Source organism: Lissotriton helveticus, chromosome 3_1 (genome assembly GCF_964261635.1).
Source record: "Lissotriton helveticus chromosome 3_1, aLisHel1.1, whole genome shotgun sequence".
Classification (NCBI taxonomy): domain Eukaryota; kingdom Metazoa; phylum Chordata; class Amphibia; order Caudata; family Salamandridae; genus Lissotriton; species Lissotriton helveticus.
Window position 1 is genome coordinate 459,391,794 of NC_136061.1, and position 22,770 is coordinate 459,414,563.

At 46.2% G+C, this 22,770-nt stretch overlaps 1 protein-coding gene across 2 annotated transcripts in view; it reads right to left on the minus strand.

The window, feature by feature from the left end:
* The window catches only part of IDH1 (isocitrate dehydrogenase (NADP(+)) 1), a 345,768-nt gene that overhangs the window by 125,043 nt on the left and 197,955 nt on the right, over nucleotides 1-22,770 (minus strand). For both annotated transcript variants that reach the window (XM_078680349.1, XM_078680350.1), the window contains exon 5: nucleotides 19,907-20,081. In XM_078680349.1, coding sequence (XP_078536475.1) covers nucleotides 19,907-20,081 — 175 coding nt within the window. The remainder of the gene's footprint in view (nucleotides 1-19,906; nucleotides 20,082-22,770) is intronic.

The following is a 22,770-nucleotide window of genomic DNA, read 5'->3' on the forward strand; positions in this document are numbered from 1 at the left end:
ATGAGCGCATTGGCCCCGCCTCCCCCTCATTCGCGGCAGCTGCAAGGGACGACAGGAACAGCGGTGCACTCTGGGAGTTGCAGTCCCCAGAGTTGCAGTCTGCCAGTGTAGGTGGTGCGGCGGCAGTACTCGCGTTGCCCCTGGGACCCTTGTCCCACCAGGGTTTGTTGGCAGAAAGAGATGCGGCAGTCAAATGAGTTAGCCTATTAAACTGTGCCTCACACTGAGTCTACATCCCCATTGGGCACTGCACTGACAATGCGTCATTTTAAGTTATGAGATGTGAGTGTCAGCCCGGGAGTGTCTCTACATTGTGTTTTGTATACCACAGAGAGATGCGAGCGGATCTAGCCAGACCCCTTTAGCTTCTGCCTGCAGCCTGCCAGAGCAGTGCACACCCCGCATCAGATATAACTGCCTCTGAAGCACTTTCTGTTCTGTTATATTAGGCCTATATGTTCTTTTGGTAGCTCACTGGTCAAGTCACTATTATATGCCTATATGTTATTTTATCCCTCTATGCTCTCATCTTACATTAACACTGCTAGCTTAGCTTTTGCACACACCGTTACCTAAATTGACACTTCCCATCGTAACTACCTCTAAATCGAATATATATCGCCCATATCAGTACTGTCCACCGCATACACTGCTGTCATATATCTGTGATTATTTCATGTAACTGTATGTACTCAATATGTAACTCGTTCAATTATGATTGCTTATAGTACACTTCAAGGTATACTGTTGTTTTGTTTTTATGCTTAGTTGTAATGTATTTACCCATATGTAACCAGCTTAACTGTCTCTTTGCCAAATATGCAAAGCACTCCAATGGTTCAGGTCGAGATTGCACCATACAAAACTCCCTAAATTAACAAACAAACAAATAAATAAATAAAAGCTGGTCAGTACCATCAGGGTGAAATTCACGAAACCTGGAATCGTATTCCCTAATGCAATTCACAACACACAACGTTCTGCAAGAATCAAATCTAGGTTAGAATATGGCATCAGACATTGTTTTCGTTCTCCTAATAATCTTAAGGTTACCCCAAAGGCATCATGGGCTCTATAACTTACCTCTAAAGCTTTACCATCAGACACTCTTCTACAGGATATTAGACAAAATAAGGGAGCCAAACTTAATAGAAAGTTTCTTCAGATTCAAATATCTATTATCAGGCCACGAGGGAAACATACACAGAATTATAGTTACAACCCATAGGGTGTCATACCAAGGCCCAGGGAGTCTCCTTAACCTGATGTTCTTAAGCACTTTACAGATCAAAATATTTTCCCATGCTCCAGCCATTGAACAGATTGTGCCCGCACAAATTGCGGACCTATAGCAGTTTATTGTTCTATACCTAAGGCAGCTATCAAACTGCTCTACCAGAAAATTAACTACTTCAACTGTAGCAGCCTCCACATGCTCCAAATCACTTTCCAAGCACCAACATAACCACGTCTTCCATATTCCTTTATATCTGTAGGGGTTTCCTGGAGCCCAGGAGTCCTCAAGAAGTTCTTCAGCTCTTCCCGAAAGGCCTGACATTTCTCTAGATCTCCTGATATTCGCCATACATGAAAGCATAAGGTCCCTGCAGAACCAGAGGGTGTTCTTCCAAGTCTGCGTTTTTCTACAGACCCTCCACATCAGGAAGAAAAAAGGGAATATCGCAAGCTAGCTTTGAGGTCAATGGAAACCATTCTTGTGATACCTGGAACGGAGTTATTAGGACAATTAAGCACCTCTCCTGCCTCATCTTCTGAAGAACCCTCTGTCTGAATCATTGCGAAGGGTAGGAACCTGTAAGCGTTGGTCCTCTTCCAAGTTTGAAGGAAGGAGTTCTTGGCTATAGCACCTGGCCTGGCATCCAATTGTAGTACCTCTTCAGTTGAAATGTTAGCCTGCTCGCTAAAAGATCTAACTCCAATGGGTCCCAAATCTTAAAACAGTTTCTATAAACAGATCCTGCTGAATTTCCGGTCGCTGAAATCCTGCAAAAACCTTAAATTCCAATCCGCAGTCACACCTGTCTACCCAGCGAAATAATCTGCCTTCAAGCTGATCTTGTGCTCCAAGCAAATTAACCAAAGTTTCTTGGCTAAATCTGAAAGGTCTGAGGATCTTGCTCCTCCTAAACGATTTATATATGCTACCCCAGAAACGTTGTACATCTTTAACAACACTTCTCTGTCTGCAAATGTTTGAAACTCATAAGAGAATAAAGACCTGCTGTCAGTTAGAAATCATTTATGTGATGTGACTTCTCTGCGTGTGACCACAATCCACCGTGTCCAGTGCTCCCAAGCATGCACCCCACCCATTCAGACTCGCAATTGATTAAAGAATCAAGTCTGGAGATCAGCCAATGATCGCCCTACCATTCCAGGCATCCAAATTCTCAAACCACAAATTCAACACCGACATGGTTTTCTGATCTAAAGACATTTTGCCTCCATACTACAATCCTCAGTGAAGGGCCTTTGTTTTTATTTTCTGCAAAGCATAATAATGAGAAGACCTAAATGCCTGGCTAGTTCCCTCTGAGTTAAACACTCCTGCTTCAGAACATACCTTATCTCCTTTCAAATTTTGGTAATCTTCTTTAATGGCAAAAGCAGAACCATGTTCACTGTATCCATTGGGAAGTCAAAACACTCTAGTGAGTTGGAGGGGGTAAGCAGATTTCTCCCTATTTACTATGAAATCCAAACTCTCCAGAAAGGACATGACCATGTCCAAGTCCCTCAAAACATGTGCTTGGCATTGGGACTTGATAATGGTATCATCCAAATATACGATCATACCCACCTCCCCTCTCTCTGAGGTAGAAAGCAACAGCTCTCATTACCTTGGCAAAGCACCATGGTGCTGGAGAGACAACAAAGGGATGCGCTTGGAATTGTAAAGATGACCCCACGAGGGGAATTGAAGGCACGGTTGACACTTGCTGGCCTTTCGAATGGTAAATTAGGCATCTTTCAGATCCAACTTCTTCAGCCAATCATTTTATAGCAGCTTATGTCTTAAAAGATTGATCCCTTCCATATTGAAATGCCTGCAGACTAGAAATCTGTTCAGATCTCTTAGGCTTGTCACTGGCCTCCCCTCCTTGTCTTTCTTCTTCACAAGGAAGAGTGCACTTATGGAAACCATGTGCTCTAAAGGTGCTTCTACAATGGCGCCCTTCTGCAACATACATTTTACCTCCTCCTCTACCACTTTCTGCTGAACTGTGGTCAAACTTAGCTCTCTTGTTGGAACAGCTCGAAAGGGTTTCTTAAGGAAATCTATTCTGAATCATTTGACGGTTTCTAAGACCCAAGGATCCTGTGTTATTGTTTCCCAGGTCAGAATAAAAAGTCTGAGGCGACCTCCCACTCTTTACAGGGAAGAAGAAGAAGATTATATCGTTGTACTCAACCTGGTAACTGGCTGAGCCTTGTCTACATGACCTATTCCCTCTTACACACTGGAAACCTCCTCTTTGAGGATAGAAGGTCGGGGTTGTTACGGCTTGATAGCCTCTGCCAAAACCTCTTTGCCTGTAGTTAGAGAAGTGAGACATCTGGGAACCCCAGCCAGCAGAAAGTCCCCTTTTGCGGCCTGCCCCAAAACACCTGAGCTGAAAAGTCAGTGCATATTAGATTGGGCCTTATCGAGGGCAGTAAAGGTTGCTAAGTACTTGCCCAGGGTCCTGATCATATCCTTACCGAAGAGAAGACCCTTGGGGTCCTCAGAGCCTTCTCTCTCCACTAGATCGCTAAGTTTGGGAAGCACTACTCTGCGCCTCTCGGCATTGAGGCCAGCATTTGCATTGTCAAGAAGAACCATAGCCCTTCGGCTCCATCCTGAGAAGGTCTATAACCAATGGGAGTTTGTTGACATGTATCTCTTCAGTCATGTCAATAATGCTCCCCCCGGGTCTGACCACATCAAGGAGGCAGCCCTGGTAGCCCAGCCATGCCCTAGGTTCTCTACACAACTAAAAGAGGTAGGTGATAAGCTAAAGGTCTAGGTTTGGGGTAAGGCACACCTTATCATAGATAAAAGACCTTGAGCAATCGCTGTTTCAGACACTACGGGCTTCCTTCTCAAGTGGGTTCCTGATCCATCATTTGATGAACTTGCCCACATGGTCATGGGGCCACCACTTTGCACTCCTGAGGTGCTTAATGTTGTGTGGCGAAAACATTTTCTGTCCTGAAGGATCTTTTACTATACCCTTGGAGGTAGACGGGATCTTATCCTTCATAAAGAGATCGTCCCTATCAAAGTCACCCTGGTCCAGGTCTAATACATTCTCGTCTAAAGGCACCTCACTCTGTTGTTCCTCCTCTGAAAAATTATTATCTTGTGTGCGAGTAGCGGCACTTGATTCCATTGTACCGCATCAGACAACTCAATTATGTGTCGCATAGGACACCAATCCCCTTCAAGGTGCTTAGACCTCCTATTCTTTTTGAGGTGCTTGGACCTCCAGTCTTTTTTGAGGAGCTTGGACCTCTCATCTTCATAAAGGGGACAGTCCCTTTCTCAATATGTTTAGACTTCCTCCATCTGTTACCTCCTTTATCTACATAATTGGAGTCTCCCCTAAGAAGGATCTGCAGTCATTTTCATGATCAGATCGTTTACATCTTTTCTAAAATATCACCTGTTCAGGAATCTCATGTACACATGTATGCATCTCACGTTGTATTAGCTTTTTTAATTACCTCTTTAATCTTCCCCTGTAAAATCTCAGGGCTCTCTCTCTCTCTTGATCTGACATGTTAGTATAATGAGTGGGGAAGGAGGATTATTTTAAAATAATGAGACAAACCCTGTATGAGATGCTAAATATAAAGCTCTGTCAGCAATCGCTTAAACAGTGCGCCGGGTTGAGGAGTTAATGATTTATAATGCATCAGAGGAACAGCTGATCACAGAGACACTGTAACTATCAACTGCCAATGTAACATTATAATGTCTCCCAGTGCCTACCCCATTACTTACAATCAATTTGGGTAAAGCCCAAACAAAGATGGCGGCACGCTGCATGTTGGGCCGGCAAAGCTGTTGCCAAGTGCTTTCCTTTAATTCCAGCCCGACGTGTTTCTGCCTCAGGGGACGTGTCGGGTAGATGCAGCCTACAGCAGGAGCCCCGGGGGAAGCCGGAGAGGCCTGCGGAACACTGAAGAGGTTGCAGGGTCGGCTGGCACATGCATTGAGGGGCCGTGATAGCCTAAGGCTCTCAGAGGCAGCCTCGGCAGCACAGGCCCCCTGTTGTTAAAGCAGAAAGAGAATGGTGTGGGTGCCGGACCGCTCAATACCAGGTACAAGTTGAGCCTGTCTCCCGACGCATTTTAAGCAGAAGTACGCTAAGTAAACACACGTAAGCACATAGGCTGAATGTAACCCGTCACAGAAGGTCTCACGCATTAGGAAATACTAACAATTTAAACAAAGTGCCACACCAAATTTAACCCATAACAGTTAAGAAAGGTGTTTTCATAAATTAGAAACAGCATGGCACACTCCTAAGAAGCACACAAAAGCAAAGATACAATAACTGTAAAAGGAAGGAACTTAATTGTGAGAAGCAACATTTGAAAGAGGCAGATTGTTCTTTTCGTGGACTTATAAGTTATAGATGTTCTGTTCTAGAATGTTTAATTTATGAATTAAAGTTCTTTAAATTGCTGCGTGGAGTGGCATTAAAGGAATAATGCATAATGATAGCCTCCAGTCTTGTAATGAAATAGTATAAATTTCCAAAACCAGGGGACAGATGAACAAACCTTACATTTTGCGATTTGAAAATTGCATTGCTTTGCGACTCGCAAAATGCAATTTATAACAGTGTCCCAAACACTGTTAGCGATTCCTAATGGGGTCGCAAATTAATATTCATAAGTCAGGTGCTATTTGTGACCCCATTAGGAATGGCCGTCACTCACAGGGATGGTGGCCTGCTGGGGTCAGCAGACCACCATGTCTGTGACTCCTTTTTTAATAATGCAGCTTTTTTAGGTCTCGCGACCTATTGATGCGCGCATGCGCATCGAGCGGAGCGAGAATTCAAGCGGGAAAACATCATGAAACCACCAGCTTTTTGCTGGCGTTTTCATGGCGTTTTCCTGCAGTTCATGTGAACCACGTGTTCAAACATGAACGCGCATCAGCCTCCCTCCATTTGCCGCAGAGCACATCAAAGGGCTTCGCCCAGCGTGCGCTCTGCGGCTTCTCCTCCCCTAATTAGTCATTTTCATTTCTCCTCCCCCTCCCCTTCTCTGCCTTCCTTTCCCGGCGCGCGCATTTTTTTTTACCAAGAGCACACTTTTAGCTCATTGGCAACATTTTTCCCTCAGTTTAACTACCCGCTCCCCTGCCCGCCGTCTTGCATTTCTCCTCCCCCTCCCCTTCTCTGCCTTCCTTTCCCGGCGCACGCATTTTTTTTTTTTACCAAGAGCACACTTTTAGCTCATTGGCAACATTTTTCCCTCAGTTTAACTACCCGATTTGGCCCTCGCACTTTCCACGCACCCAGCAGGAGTGGGGCTCTGTTTCCAATCTTTCCCAGGGACGTCGTATTTGCCATTATTCCCAATCCGTGTGGGTATGAACGCCTCTTTCTCCTGCTTACTTTTTATGTGTGCAGCACCAGTTTCCCGTCAGATGTCATGCTGTTTCACCGTCGTGCGCGTGGGGTCCCCTGGCAGCCGGAAGCTGCAGGCAAAGCCACGCCACGCTCCGCTTTAGCGCTTCAGCCCACTCTGCCCCGGCTGCCCCTACTCGCACGGCTTGTCGGACTGCTGGGAAAAGTTTCTGAAGTACAATGTGTACTCTAAATCTAATAAGAATCAATTGTGTTTAGGCTATGCCCAAAAAATCGACACTGCACCCGTGCACAAATATGAATTCAAGAACCAGCATTGGCATAGCCAATAGGTCTCGCTTGTAGGACCTTATAAGTATTTAGTTACAAGGATATTGTGCTGCAAAACAAAATACTTATAAGGTCCCACAAGCGAGACCTATTGGCTATGCCAATGCTTGTTTTAAATGCGTCCCATTTTCCTTAAAGGAAAACAAGGTGCATTTAAAAAAGAAAAATGAAACATTTCTGTTTCATTTTTTAAGAGCAGGTCCTTGGGACCACTGTCTGCTCTTAAAAACTATTATCGCACACACTCAAAAAAGGGAAGAGGTGATTGGCTTACCACCTACCTATCTGGAGGGGCAGATGGGAATGCGCCTTCGGATGTTGAAGCCTGTACTACCAAGCTTTCTAGAGTGGTGTGCTGACTGAGGAACTTAGGGTCATCCGGCATGCATTCGTCCTATTCACAGGAGTCCCTGTGCTTGGCTTGGACCACATGCCTAGAAAGACGTCTGTAAGTGCTTTGTTGAAGGGCAAAAGGGGTTCAGATGTGGACGCCCCCGGTTGAAGCTCCTCGGTCAGGAGAGTAGTCTGACCTGCACTGAGGGAAGCTCCAGTCCAATGACCTGAGCTGCCTTCTTACCACCATGGCATAGGATGCCCCCTACTCCGTAGACACTGTTGGCAGTGAGCATGCCAGCATCTGGGGAGGTGTCCAGTCCACTGGCCTCCCAAAGTTTCCCATACTAATCCAAGTTCTTCTCAGAGACTTCCTGGTGTTCCAGAGGGTCCGAAGACCTCTTCTATTCCTATCCTGAGGCTAGCACAGCCAGTGCTCGGGCAACAACATAACACCTCTGGGTTCATTCAGGATCAGAATTGAAGTTGTTCCGGCTCCGTGTTATCGGGGATGAGGATGGGGCTGGCGTCTCTGATGGGTGACGCTGGCGCTGCAGGCAGCGACTTTGGGTCTGATGTCGAGGTGGGTCACGATGGCACGGCCAGCGTCAACCCGGATCCAAGATCGGATCCCTGGGGCCCCACTGACACCGTGGCCGGAGCAGATGGCGCCAAACCAGTTGGGGCCTCTTCATACCTCGTGGGGCCCAATGGCTCACCAGCGGGGTCGTTCTGCTCAAATATGCGGTGCAGGGCCTCGTAGAACTCTTTCATTTGAGTGGGAGACGCTTTGGCTCCGCAAAGGGTGGGAGGCGCAAAGTCGACTTAGGCTCCAGCTCCCCAGAACTGTGCCTAGAGCGTCGGTGCTCCTTACCTCCATCGACGCTGGATGCCAGTCGAGGCGAAGATGAAGTCTGCATGGACGTTTTCTTCTTGAGGTTATTCCTAGAGTGTCCCGAGGACCTCGAGTGAGATGAAGAGGACTTTGGGCTCCGAGTGCGGTCCCGCAACCTTTCTCTTCCTCGATTGGGGCCGGGACATCCACTTAGTCTCGTTTGTCGGAGCCGACTGCCAGGCTGCGAGGCACTTCAACACCTGCTCCCTCAAGATCTTAGGAGCCATGGCCCAAAGTCCGAGCGTGACTTTGTATCGTGGTCACGCTCGAGACTCAAGAGACAAATCAGATGGGGATAGGTAACCGACATCATGCGGTGATGAGCAAAGCGCGACTTGAACCCAGTCTTCCTCGAAGACATCCCTTGCACAGGAAGTGAGAAGACTTAGACGAAAAGCATAGTGAACACAACCAATGAGGAGATGCCCAGTCTAACATAAAAGGAACTGAAAACAACTGAATGCTGCAAGAATGTGAAGACCCAGTTCTAATAGTTTGCCCACCACCTGGCTAGATTCAAGAGTCCATCGGCCCACCCTTACTGACGGAACATCGTCATCTGGAGCTCAAGGAGATTCAGGTCTAGGACCACAGCCCTGAGCCATCTTGCCCTGCTGGGTACCTGACCTCATGCTCCTAAACGACTCATGCCAAGGTGAATGTTCAAACCATATGTACTCTGGTGCAGTGCAGTGCTAAAGTGTGTGAAGATAAAAATAGCTACTTGGACAAAAAATATATATTTATTAAGGATTATCCAAGTGCCATATTTAAAATAACCTGATAGTATGAGAAATAATAACTATCTCCTGGCTACAAACTAATGCGGTCGACATGTTTCAGCCGTCATGGTCAACTATCCCGGCTTTCTTCAGGACCTAGATGTTTATGTAATATAAGCTACTGCAGGAAAGAATTTATAACAAGTGCAAATAGTGTATTTTAAAGAAACAGAATATTAAGGTAAAGTTGTGGCCCTCGCCACCCTACCCGACATACAAAATATGTATTTTCAGATAAGAGCTACCTCTTCTTTCCCAGCTTTATGTGGGAGGAAGGCCTCACCTCACCCAGCTGACTGTTCAGAGAAGGAAGCCCCGCTCTGTCCATCGGTGCTCCAAACGAGACTGCTCGCTGTCCGTCGGTGCTCCAAACGAGACTGCTCGCACTTGTTATAAATTCTTTCCTGCAGTAGCTTATATTACAGAAACATCTAGGTAAGGGTGGGCCGATGGACTCTTGAATCTAGTCAGGTGGTGGGCAAACTATTAGAACTGGGTCTTCACATTCCTGCAGCATTCAGTTGTTTTCAGTTCCTTTTATGTTAGACTGGGCATCTCCTCATTAGTTGTGTTCACTGTGATTGGGGAGCGGAGGTGTTCTCAGTCTTTAATAAATTCCCCCTAGACCCTTCTTTACACTATTTTCGTTAGACGAAAAGCATGCCAAAAAGCAGCAGAGGGGTAGCTCTTACAGGATCAGCGCTTAACTGGCGCAAAAACTGACATCTGCGTGCCTGGATCTCGCCTGTTAAGGCACCGCAACGCCATAACCGATGCTGCTGACACGGACAACGTCACGCGGAGCCGAATTGAGCCACCCGACGCTGCACTCAAGGGGAATTGGTCAGCAAAACTTTCCGGATCCAGCCTGATGACTGCGAATTCAAAGGTAAGGAATCTCCAGCTTGAAGTCTCTATCAGATGTTAAGGTTTATAAATTGAATTACACTCAACATGACAGCAGAATCTGCAAATACATTTAAAAAAATAAAATTCCTTGTGATAATTCATGACACCATATCCATCTAAAAAGTCCTGAGTAGTTCACGAGCAGAACTGCATCATGCTCCTTTTTTGAGCATGTGCATTAGAACTGAAATGTCCATCTGAGCAGGCCAGACATTAGGAACACTATGCACAACAAATACCTGGCAGTGATACTCTATGGTAATTACTAAGGACAGAGCTGTATGTGTGTATCTGCATTATTTCCTCTAACTTTACTTCTCAATGAGAGGAGCTGTGTATTTGTATTGTTCTGCTTGCCCACTGTCCAGATATAAGAGAAACACTTAGATCTTGGAATTACAAAGGAGGAGCTGCACGCTTTACTTTTCAATGATGGCTGCAAGTGGCCCCGCATATCGTTTTTACCACAGCAGCTGGTATTACCAGGTCGCTGTACGCTTTACTTTTGTTAAACAGCAACTGTTGCCATCTCCTTTCCCTTCTACTGTAGAGATTGCCGTGGGTTTGGTGCTTGCAAGCGGCACCGCATTTCTTTTATTTCCCCACGGAGGTTGCCATTAGCAAATCTAGGCCACTGTAACTGGTCGATGAGTTTGGCTCCTCTAGCTGGCTGCCAGAGGCGCTGTGCACTTTACTTTTGCCACGCTGTTGCTTGTGGTACCACATCTCACCAGGGTGCTCTTGTTCAGTGGTGTCTTTCCCTGGTTCTGTTTACACAACTGGTTGGTTCCAGGGGTCACGCACAGTGTCTAAATTCTCAGAACTATGCTTTTTAATGTAGAGTGTAGGGAGTGGTGTTTTTCTCGTTTCACTTCTGCTATTCTTCGGTTCATGCAGGGGAGTTATTCTACAAGGAATCTCAATCTCTATGCAGGGGTTGCTGGGGGTTCTGGAATTAGGGTGTTTCGTTTCGCTTGGACTGGCCTTTCTTCTTGGACCTATTGGTATCTAAACTGTTCAGAATTCTGGTTCTCTTTGATCTACAGTGCAAGACCCCTTCCATCTGGGGATGACCCTCAATTCTTGCATAGCTGCGGCGAGCTCCTTTGGAGTCTCTGGATAATATTTAGTCCAAGCTTTCCATTAAGTAGCCTCCCATTTAATATAAATCTTAAAAGGGGCTTCAGTAACTTATATTGCACAGCTGCTCACCCAGCTACTGCTTACAACAAATAGTATTATTAATCACGTAGACAAAACCTATTGTTTACCAGTGCTTGTTCTAATTAATGTAATTTCGCCCAGTTAACTACTTGCCTGAGGCAACGATGGGGCAGAGTCACCTACTTTCAAATGGATTCTTTGAATTGTTGCAGAGACGGTCAGGTTCTGTCAAAGGCTACCAGATTTTCCCTTCTCAATGCAGTGTGAGGAACCAATCAATGTGATAGTTTGTTTATTAGATTAAGCCTAGTGGAGGTGGGCATGCGCTCCTCGCTCTGCGAGACTGCTGTAGTAGAGTATGGGAAAGAAGCTGCGCCCACTCTCCACCCATATTTTTCATTAGCTTGTGTCATTGTCTTTCATAAATGCTGCCTTCGAATTCGTTAATAGGCTTGTTAGCCCCTCCTTGTCTTCATTTGTAACCTCCTATGGCTACTTCGGTCGTTACACAGGACCTGTTATTTAGTCTGTAAGCACCATTTAATTTATTGAGTTTTTCTTACTGCAGGCCAAACATGCGCTGCTTCAGCTGAAACCGCTTGTGTTTTTTTAAGCAGCACAGCAGCCCCCATAACACGAGCGCCTGCTTGCAATCACTTTAACCCGGCATTATCTCGTGTCTGTGTCAACCCACCAAGGAAAATGTATTTAGGAATCATTAGCGAATTAAGTCATGTGAATTCCAAGAGGCACATAATCCTGGGCTAATGGGCTGAAGCTGACAACAGCACATCTGTGTTACATGTTATCTGTACTAAAGCCACCTGACGGTGGTTTTCAAAAGCCTGTTTTACTAACAACAATACCACGACCACTACCACAACCAATGCCATTACTACCAATACCAATACAACCACCAATGCCAGTGCCAATACCACCACCACCAATACCATCACAATACCAATACCACCACCACCAATAATTACCACCACCAATGCCACCAATACAAGCACCGCCGTCAATGTCACCACCACCTATATCACCCCCACCACTACCAATACCAACAATACCACCACCAATATAACCACCACCGATACCATCACTACCACCACCACATATACCACCAACAATACCACCACCACCACAAATACCAGTAACTCCACCACTAATACCACCACCGATACCATCACTAATGCCAACACCACCAACACCAATACCACCTGCACCAATACCACCACCACCAATAGCAATATCACCACCAATACCATCACCATCGCCAATACCACCACCACCAATAGCAATACCACCACCAGCGCTACCACCATCACCAATAACACCACCACAAATACCACCACTACCAATACTACCACCACCACCACCACTACCAATACCAGCACCACCAATACCAACTCCACCAATACCAACACCACCTCCATCAATACCACCACCACCACCAATACCAACTCCACCAATACCACCACCAATACCAATACCACCACCAAAAATACCTCTAATACCACCCCAATAGCACCAATACCAAAGCCACCACCAATACCACCAATACCAATGCCCTCCCCCAACACTACCAATACCACCACCACCAATACAAATACCACCACCAAACCCAATACCATCACAAACAATACCAATACCAACACCCCCAATACCACCAGTCCCAATACCACCACCACAAATCCCACCATCACAAATCCCACCACCAATACCACTTATTTATTTATTTATTTTATTTAGTTTCTTATATCGCGCCAGAATCGACCCCAATGGGGTATCTCCGCGCTTTGCACGCCAGGATGGAAAAGTTCGTACCTATGTGGATGAGCTAAAGGCCATTAGTCTTCCAGGAACAGAGTTGTTTTAAGCATTTTCCTGAAGGATATGTGGTTGGTGTTTTGTCTGAGGCTAAGGGGCAGATTGTTCCACAAGGTCGGCCCCACAAGAGAGAGGGCACGGCCACCTTGTCTGGTCTTCTTAATGAATGGAGATTTTAGTAACAGTTGGTTGCTTGATCGAAGAAGGCGATCCGGTTTATAGTGCTGGAATTTTTGGGCCAGGTATTTGGGGCCACCTCCAAAAAGGCATTTATGAACAGTGCAACAGATTTTAAACTTGATACGTTGCCGTATCGGTAGCCAGTGGAGTTTTCTCAGTAGGGGCTTGGAGGGGGTTCTTGGAGGAGCATTCAGGATCAGTCTTGCCGCCGTATTTTGAACCACCTGCAGCCGGTTTAAAGCATCCTCGTTAGCTAATATCAGGAGCCCGTTACAATAATCCAACCGGCTTATCACCAGGGCTTGTACAAGGGTCTTTCTATACGTGTCGGGCAGGAGGGGAAAAACTCGCCTTAGCAGGCCAATGGTGCGGAAACATGCTCCCGAGATTACATTTGCATGCTCCTTTAAGGTTAGATTTTGATCTAATTTCACACCCAGGTTTTTCACGGTCAACTTTGGGCAGGGTACTGGTCCCAAGTCCTGAGGCCACCAGTCGGGAGACCAGAGTATGGTGGCTTTCCCAAAAAGCATTACCTCCGTCTTCCCGACATTGCATTGGAGGCAGTTGGAAGCCATCCAATTTGACACTGCCCTCATACCCTCAGCAACATTTTCCCTAACATTCAAGTTAAGTGAGTGGAAAGGGTAGAGAAGTTGGGTGTCGTCAGCGTAAGACACCGGTGTGAATCCGTACTTCCTTACAATCTCAGCAAGGGGGGCCACGTACACATTAAACAATGTGGGGCTTAGGCATGAGCCCTGTGGCACCCCCTTCGTGAGCACCCTTGAGGTGGAACGATAGGGGCCCAAGCTGACAGATTGTGATCGCCCGGTGAGGAAACGCTCCAGCCAGGACAGAGCCTGTCCTCCAATGCCCACTCCCTGCAAACGGCTTAGAAGTATTTTATGAGACACAGTATCAAAAGCGGCTGACAGGTCTAACAGCACCAGAATCATTGAGCCTCCTCTATCCTGTGACATCTTGATGTTGTCGGTCACGGAGAGGAGTGCTGATTCGGTGCTGTAGTTGGGCCTGAACCCAGATTGTGAGTGGTCCAGGCCCCCTGTCGCCTCTATGAAACTGGAGACATGGATGTTGACATGTTTCTCAGCCAGTTTGCTCAGGAGGATGCCAATGCCACCACCAATACCGCCACCACCAATACCGCCACCACCATCAATACCACCAATACCACAAACACCATTACCACCAAAACCACCACCAATACCCAGCCCCACCAACAAAACCACCACCACCAATACCAATAACAATAACTCCACCACTAATACCATCACCAATACCAATGTCAACACCAACACCACAAATACCAATAACTCCACCACTAATACTACCGCCGCCACCACTAATACCTACACCACCACCACCACCAATAGCACCAATACCAACATCACCTCCACCAATACCACCACCAATAGCAATACAACCACTACCACCACTACTAATATCACCACTGACAATACCACCACCAACAATACCACAACCACCACTCCCAATACCACCACCACCAATACCTCCACCACCAATACCACCTCCACCAATACCACCTCCACCAATACCATTACCACCAATACCATTACCACCACCACCATTACCACTAATACTATCATTACCACCAGTATCACCATTACCAATACCACCACCACCACTAATACCACTAATACTGCCACCAATACCTCCACCACCAATATCACCAATACCACCACTGCCAATACTATTACCACCACGACCACCAATACCACCACCCCAATACCACCACCATTAATACCACCAATAGCACCAATTCCACCACCAACACCAATCCCACCAGCACCACCAATACCAGCACCAATACCAGCTCCAATATCTGCACCAATGCCACCACCACCACCACCAATGCCACCACCACCAGTACCACCAATCCCACCACCACCAATACCACCACCACCAATAACAATACCACCACCTAAGCACCTCTCACTCACTAGTAATAGCAGGAGCACTGTACGAGGCAGGAGCTGCAGCGAAGACCATCCCTCCCTCCATGCCTGCCATAAAGCACAGCCTGTCCTGCACCAGGAGTTGAAGCCAGGGCCCTACTACAGCTGGAGTGTTTTTATTAGGCAAAAGATAGCAATGATATTACGCAATGCCATACTGTACACTCAAATCACGAAGAGGGCAGGAAATAGCCCTCCCTCCCGCTCTTCCTCCTGAGCTCCGACAGTGTAATCACAAAGCGAAAGGTTTAGGAGCACTTTGTTAGTGTTTATAGCTCGGATCATATGTAACACTCACTTCACACTTTGTGTCTGTGTAATTCAGAACACTTACACATCTTCTTTACTGAACTATTAATCACTACTTTGAAGACGTCGCAGGATGGTCTCTTCCTCTGAGACTTACATTCTAACTAGCAGTCGAGAAGGCCCTTTATTGCAATACTATAGGTCTCACATTTGCGAAAGTTTAAGCTATTAGTATTGTAAATGAGAATGCCTTTTATGCCTTTTATTTAGGTTTTAAAACTCAAAACATAAATAAAAGGTATTGTTATTTACAAATCTGCTATGCCAGGAATGAAGCAAAAAGGGAGGTGTCTCCAAGGAGTATTCCCACAACTACTTGTATCCAAGATTGCCGAAAATGAAATCCGAATCACCTTGTCAATTCGTGTCCCCAGAGTAGCCAAACGATCATCAAGGGCTGTATTCCAATGTATTCCGAATTTATTTATTTATTGAAACTTATAATGCGCACAGCTACCCGCAGTGGGTTTCCTGGCGCTAAGGGACAGACGAGAGAAGAACAACTTGTATGCTGGTTTTGCTGAAGAGATGCTTCAAATTACTGTTGAAAAAGCCAAGTTTTGAGTCCCTTACGGAAACGCAAAAGATTTGTTTCTGTCTTTAGGGTCACGGGAAGAGTATTCCAGAATTTAGGACCCAAATGGGCAAAAGAGTGGCCTCCCATTTTTACTAGCCTAAATCTGGGAATGGAAAAATCACCATTCCCTGATGATCTCAGGGTTCGGCTAGGCTTATAGGCCTGGATAAGGCCCTGAAGGTATTTAGGAGCAGTGCCTTGCTTGATTTTAAAAATATGACAGAGCGCTTTAAATTTAATTCTGTTCAGGATTTTGAGCCAATGAAGGTCACGGAGTGCTAGAGAGGCAGATGTTCTCCTGGGAACGTTGCGGAGCAACCGAGCGGCAGCGTTCTGAACAACCTGAAGTTTTTTTATGGTTGCCGTAGTCCAGGCGGGAAACAACCAGCGCCTGGACAACCGTTCTTTGTATCGAAGGGGGCAGCATCCACAGGATTTTTTGAAGCCATCTCAGAGTGGCAAAACAAATAGAGGCCACCTTCACAGCCTGCTGTCTCATTGTAAGGTTCTCATCGATGAGAAACCCGAGATTGCGTACTACAGTTGCAGGCTGCGGGGTAGGATCCATATCCTTGGGCCAATGGTGGCCCCAGAGATCCTTACCCCTGCCTAGTATCACAACCTCGGTCTTGTCACCGTTGAGTTTCAAAAAATTGCTCTTCATCCACTCAGAGACACAAATCAGACCTTCTTTCAAGATAGAGGTATCGTTACACTCTTTATTTGAAAGAGAGAAAATTATTTGTGTATCGTCGGCGTAGGAGTACAAAGTAAGACCGGCTTCCTCCACAATAGTAGCCAAAGGTCTTACGTAAATATTAAATAATAAGGGACTGAGTATAGACCCTTGGGGAACGCCGTGAGCCGATGGCCAAATTATAGAAGAGGCAGAGGCAGAAAAAACCTGAAAAGTGCAGTCTCTTAAGAAGGAGGCTATCCAGGCTAAGGCCGCACCCTCTACACCTAGGGACTGAAGAGTCGCAAGAAGAATGGAATGAGACGCAGTGTCGAACGCCGCACTCAGATCGAGTGTTTCTCCGCGATCGACACTGTGTCGCAGACTCTCGGTGACTCCTAGAAGTGTAGTTTCGGTCAAATGATGCGCTCTAAAGCCTGACTAGGACGGATGTAAAAATCCCGAGCTCTCCACAAGATTGGTTAATTGCGTGTTAATATGCCTTTCCAGGATCTTTGATAGAATGGGCAGCAATTAAATTGGCCTTAAGTTAGACAGGTTGGCAACATTTGCTACAGCCTTTTTCAAAAAAGGAATGATCATTGCATGCTTCCACTCCTGTGGGACATATGACTCAGATAGTGAAGAGTTGAGAAGTTGCATTAACACACGACGTGGGCCAAGTTCAAGTAATTTTAAAATTTTGTCCGTTACCGGATCCCGTGGGGAGCCAGAATTGATACTGTTCAAGCAAGAGGAGAAGGAGGCATTATCGAAGGGTGACCAATTTGTAAGTTTAGCCATTACGAAGGGTGAGTGATCTGGAATCAGTGCTGGCTCAAACAGAGGCACGTCATTAGATGTAGAGGGACTTAATGATTCGTAAATACGCTCTACTTCGGATATGAAAAATTTTGCAATAGAATTGCATAGAGTCTCGTCTAGGGCAGGCGGGGCCGGTACCAAATCCGCTCCTGTTTATTTTTTCACAACAGAAAAAAGGGTGCGTGGACAATTTTGGGCATTGGTAACTATATTAGAAACATAGGCAGCTCTGGCCATTTTGCATTGATGGTGGTAGTCCCTGAGGGCTTCCTTATAGGCCACTTTACGAGAAGCGGAATAAGAACTTCTCCATTTCCTTTCCAAGGTCTTACAATTGGATCTCATGCACTTTAGGTGGAAAACCAGGGTGCAGGCGGTCGGTGGGATGTGGCGTTCTTTGGTGTTAGAGGGAGAACGTCATCAATAGCGGAGTTCAACCATTTGGATACTGCAGTGTTCAACACAGATGTGGACGTGTCGGTGTTAGGAAGGGTGTCCATCAAGCGTGTATTGAAGTCGGTTGTGTCAAGCTTGTTCCACCGACGTGTAAATACGTCCTTACTGCCATTGTCACTAATCGGGGTTTTAGTCCGAGGTAGGACAAAATGTACAGCATAGTGGTCTGACCATTCCAGGGGGCGTGCAGGAAGAGAGCATTCAAATCGGAGGTTAAAAAGAACAGGGTCCAATAAATGCCCAGCGGAGTGTGTTGGCCCGGAGTTACGTAGCAAGATGTTTAGAGCTTCAAGTTCGGATAAAAACAGTTTGCTAACATTACATTGATCGTCTTCCAAATGGAGATTCAAGTCGCCTAGAATGGTAAAGTTGGCCGCCTTCAGGGATAGAGGAGCAATGGTGTCAGCGAAAGACATCGTCCAGGCATTCGCGTTTCCAGGAGGACGGTAAATCAAAAGACCTGACAAAGTGAACTGGGAGCTGGTAGCAAGTTTAAAATATCCGGCTTCACATCCAGGCATAGGGAAACCATCGAGGGTACATACATAATTAGATTTAAAAATTATCGCGATGCCTCCTCCTTTACCAGTGTCTCTGTCCTTCCTGACCATTTTGTAACCATCAGGGGTCGCCATGGCAATATCAGGCCCCGAGCTCTCATGAAGCCAGGTTTCCGTAAGGAATACGGCATCAGGTTTTTCATCAACTAGGAAATCGTAGATATTATTTTTGTGTTTAGGAAATGATCTACAGTTTATGCTCCACAACTGCAGTTTTGTGCAGAAGGAAGGAGATTTAACACCCCTAGTTCTACCCCTAGGTTTACCCCTTTTATGTGGTAATTTCATTTGGTTACACAGACATCCGGCCCTTAAAGAAGCCGCAGTGAGTGCATTTAAAATCATGAACCGGCAGTATACATGTAGTGCACTGTGCAGAGGGGCGAATTTCACCAGTACTAAATATTTGAATTGAAGCAAACGTTTCTCGCCCGTCTGCCTGTACACAACTCCGGCGTCTGACGCGGCGCCTCGCAAGGCTTTCTGGGATCTGATGATCATTTGGCTCACTTTGGGGACACGAAGTGACAAGGTGATTAGGATTTCATTTTCGGCAATCCTGCATACAAGTAGTTGTGGGAAGACTCCTTGGAGACACCTTTCTATACTCCCTTTATGCTTCATTCCTGGCATAGCAGATTTTGGTCTGCCGCATGACTAAGATTCTGTGGTCCTGATGAGAACCCCGTTACCTGTTGGGTTCGAAACGCGTCGGCCTCTATGTTGTGTTTTGTCAAACAAACCTATTGTAAATTAGGTCGTCCACTGGTGCACTGTAAATAATTGTTGTACTCTGTGACATTTGGAAGTTTTGATTTGGGTGTGCGCCATTGTGAGATTGAGGTTAAATCTTTTGGTTGTTTGGCCTTTGTTCGTATAGTAGGCCTCCCTGGGACGTGGCCAGTTTCAAGTTAAGTATTCAGGTCTGGCCCGACCAGGTGAGGAGTGTGCGTGGTGTGAGAGTTGAATGCTATTAGTGTTTTGAATGATTGGGGAAATGAATGAAGGGATGCATTGAGTGGTTTTTGGTGTCTCTGTGATGAAGTGTTTTCCATTAAGTATGTTTTTCAGGTTATTTTTGTAAATAGAATTTTATATGTGTATAGAGTGTTTTGATAAAGTAATTCAAAAAAGCTAGTTGCCAAATAAAATGAATAATGGCACTTTGAACAGTGCGGACCTGTTGGTTTAATCTCATTGGTCTGGATATTCAGTGATTCAGCAAATAGTACTCAGTACTGGCATTTTTTTCTGTTTTGTTGACATTCTTAATGTTGGCTTTGCCTGGCCATACAAACACAAGGAGCTCAAACTTACAGCGGAATATCATAAACGTTCAGTTTCTGGGCCAGAATATTGTGTCTGACGGCTCTTAAAATGGTTCCATCCCTGCAGTCACAAGGTCAGCGTCAGCCATTTGCTAAAGTTCAAATGCTCAATCCCTGCCCACAGTTGTCCATTAAACTTACTTCTCGATTTCTTCAAAGATGTCTTTGAACCGCCCGTCGTATTTCTTCAGGATGGTGTTCTTGGTACTCATGTAGAGAGGCAAGCCCTTAGATAGGGCCATCTGGAAGGAGCTGTGTGCAAATTCAGCAATGGACTTGTCTGTGTTGTACATGCCAAGAGCTACACCACCGCCATCTAATCCCAGGAAGAAAACAGATGAAACAGGCATGCCGTTATATAATTGCAGAGTGTCAAACCTGAAACATCCCATACTATTGATGAACAATTAATAAAACTCTTGTAAATAGAGACCTTACATGAACACTAATTACAAGACCAACAGCAATATTATTTATTGACTCAATGCTTTTTTTTTTATAGAAAATCTCCATAAAATCCCTAATCTCTAAACTGACAGCAACTGCCAACATCTTGCATACCTGCCAACTCACACTGTGCCAGTGGCTCCCATCACACGGTCTCCCAGTGAGGAGCTGAGCGGTCTAACGTGGTAGAGAAAACAAGCTGAAAACTATTGTAAACAAGCATTGGAAATGCAATAGGTCTCGGATTTATTTGAGTTAGAGCTAATGGCATTGTAAATGGCAATGTCTTTTAGCCATGTGTTATGGAGTGTATGCATGTGGTGTGTAATAGAATTATGTGGTTTGGATTGGAATTGTTCACCCTGCACACTCGCACACTGTTCACCCTGCACGCTCGCACACTGTTCACCCTGCACGCTCACACACTGTTCACCCTGCACGCTCACACACTGTTCACCCTGCACGCTCACACACTGCTCACCCTGCACGCTCACTACTCTGCACTCTGAACACTCACTCTGCACTCACTACTCTGCACACTCACTCTGCACTCACTACTCTGCACTCACTACTCTGCACTCACTACTCTGCACTCACTACTCTGCACTCACTACTCTGCACTCACTACTCTGCACTCACTACTCTGCACTCACTACTCTGCACTCACTACTCTGCACTCACTACTCTGCACTCACTACTCACTAATCTGCACACTCACTCTGCACTCACTACTCTGCACTCACTACTCACTAATCTGCACACTCACTCTGCACTCACTACCTTGCACTCACTACTCTGCACTCACTACTCTGCACTCACTACTCTGCACTCACTACTCTGCACTCACTACTCTGCACTCACTACTCTGCACTCACTACTCTGCACTCACTACTCTGCACTCACTACTCTGCACTCACTACTCACTAATCTGCACACTCACTCTGCACTCACTACTCTGCACTCACTACTCACTAATCTGCACACTCACTCTGCACTCACTACCTTGCACTCACTACTCTGCACTCACTACTCTGCACTCACTACTCTGCACTCACTACTCTGCACTCACTACTCTGCACTCACTACTCTGCACTCACTACTCTGCACTCACTACTCTGCACTCACTACTCTGCGCTCACTACTCTGCGCTCACTACTCTGCACTCACTACTCTGCGCTCACTACTCTGCGCTCACTACTCTGCGCACTCACTCTGCACTCACTACTCTGCGCACTCACTCTGCACTCACTACTCTGCACTCACTACTCTGCACTCACTACTCTGCACTCACTACTCTGCACTCACTACTCTGCACTCACTACTCTGCACTCACTACTCTGCACTCACTACTCTGCACTCACTACTCTGCACTCAATACTCACTGCTCACTACTCTGCACTCACTACTCTGCACTCACTACTCTGCACTCACTACTCACTACTCTGCACTCACTACTCACTACTCTGCACTCACACTCTGCACTCACTACTCACTACTCTGCACACTCACTCTGCACTCACTACTCTGCACTCACTACTCTGCACTCACTACTCTGCACTCACTACTCTTCACACTCACTCTGCACTCACTACTCTGCACTCTGAGCACTCACTCTGCACTCACTACTCTGCACTCACTACTCTGCACTCACTACTCTGCACACTCACTCTGCACTCACTACTCTGCACTCACTACTCACTACTCTGCACTCACTACTCTGCACTCACTACTCTGCACTCACTACTCACTACTCTGCACTCACTACTCACTACTCTGCACTCACTACTCACTACTTTGCACTCACTACTCTGCACACTCATTCTGCACGCACTACTCTGCACTACTACTCTGCACGCACTACTCTGCACTACTACTCTGCACGCACTACTCTGCACTACTACTCTGCACTCACTACTCACTACTCTGCAGTCACTACTCTGCACTCACTACTCACTACTCTGCACTCACTACTCACTACTCTGCACACTCACTCTGCACTCACTACTCACTACTCTGCACTCACTACTCTGCACTACTACTCTGCACTCACTACTCTGCACTACTACTCTGCACTCACGACTCTGCACTACTACTCTGCACTCACTACTCACTACTCTGCACACTCACTCTGCACTCACTACTCACTACTCTGCACACTCACTCTGCACTCACTACTCTGCACTCACTACTCTGCACTCACTACGCTGCACTCACTACGCTGCACTCACTACGCTGCACTCACTACGCTGCACTCACTACTCTGCACTCACTACTCTGCACACCCACTCTGCACTCACTACTCTGTACACTCACTCTGCACTCACTACTCACTACTCTGCACTCACTACTCTGCACTCACTACTCTGCACTCACTACTCTGCACTCACTACTCTGCACTCACTACTCACTACTCTGCACTCACCACTCTGCACTCACCACTCTGCACTCACTACTCTGCACTCACTACTCTGCACTCACTACTCTGCACTCACTACTCTGCACACTCACTGTGCACTCACTACTCACCACTCTGCACTCACTACTCTGCACTCACTACT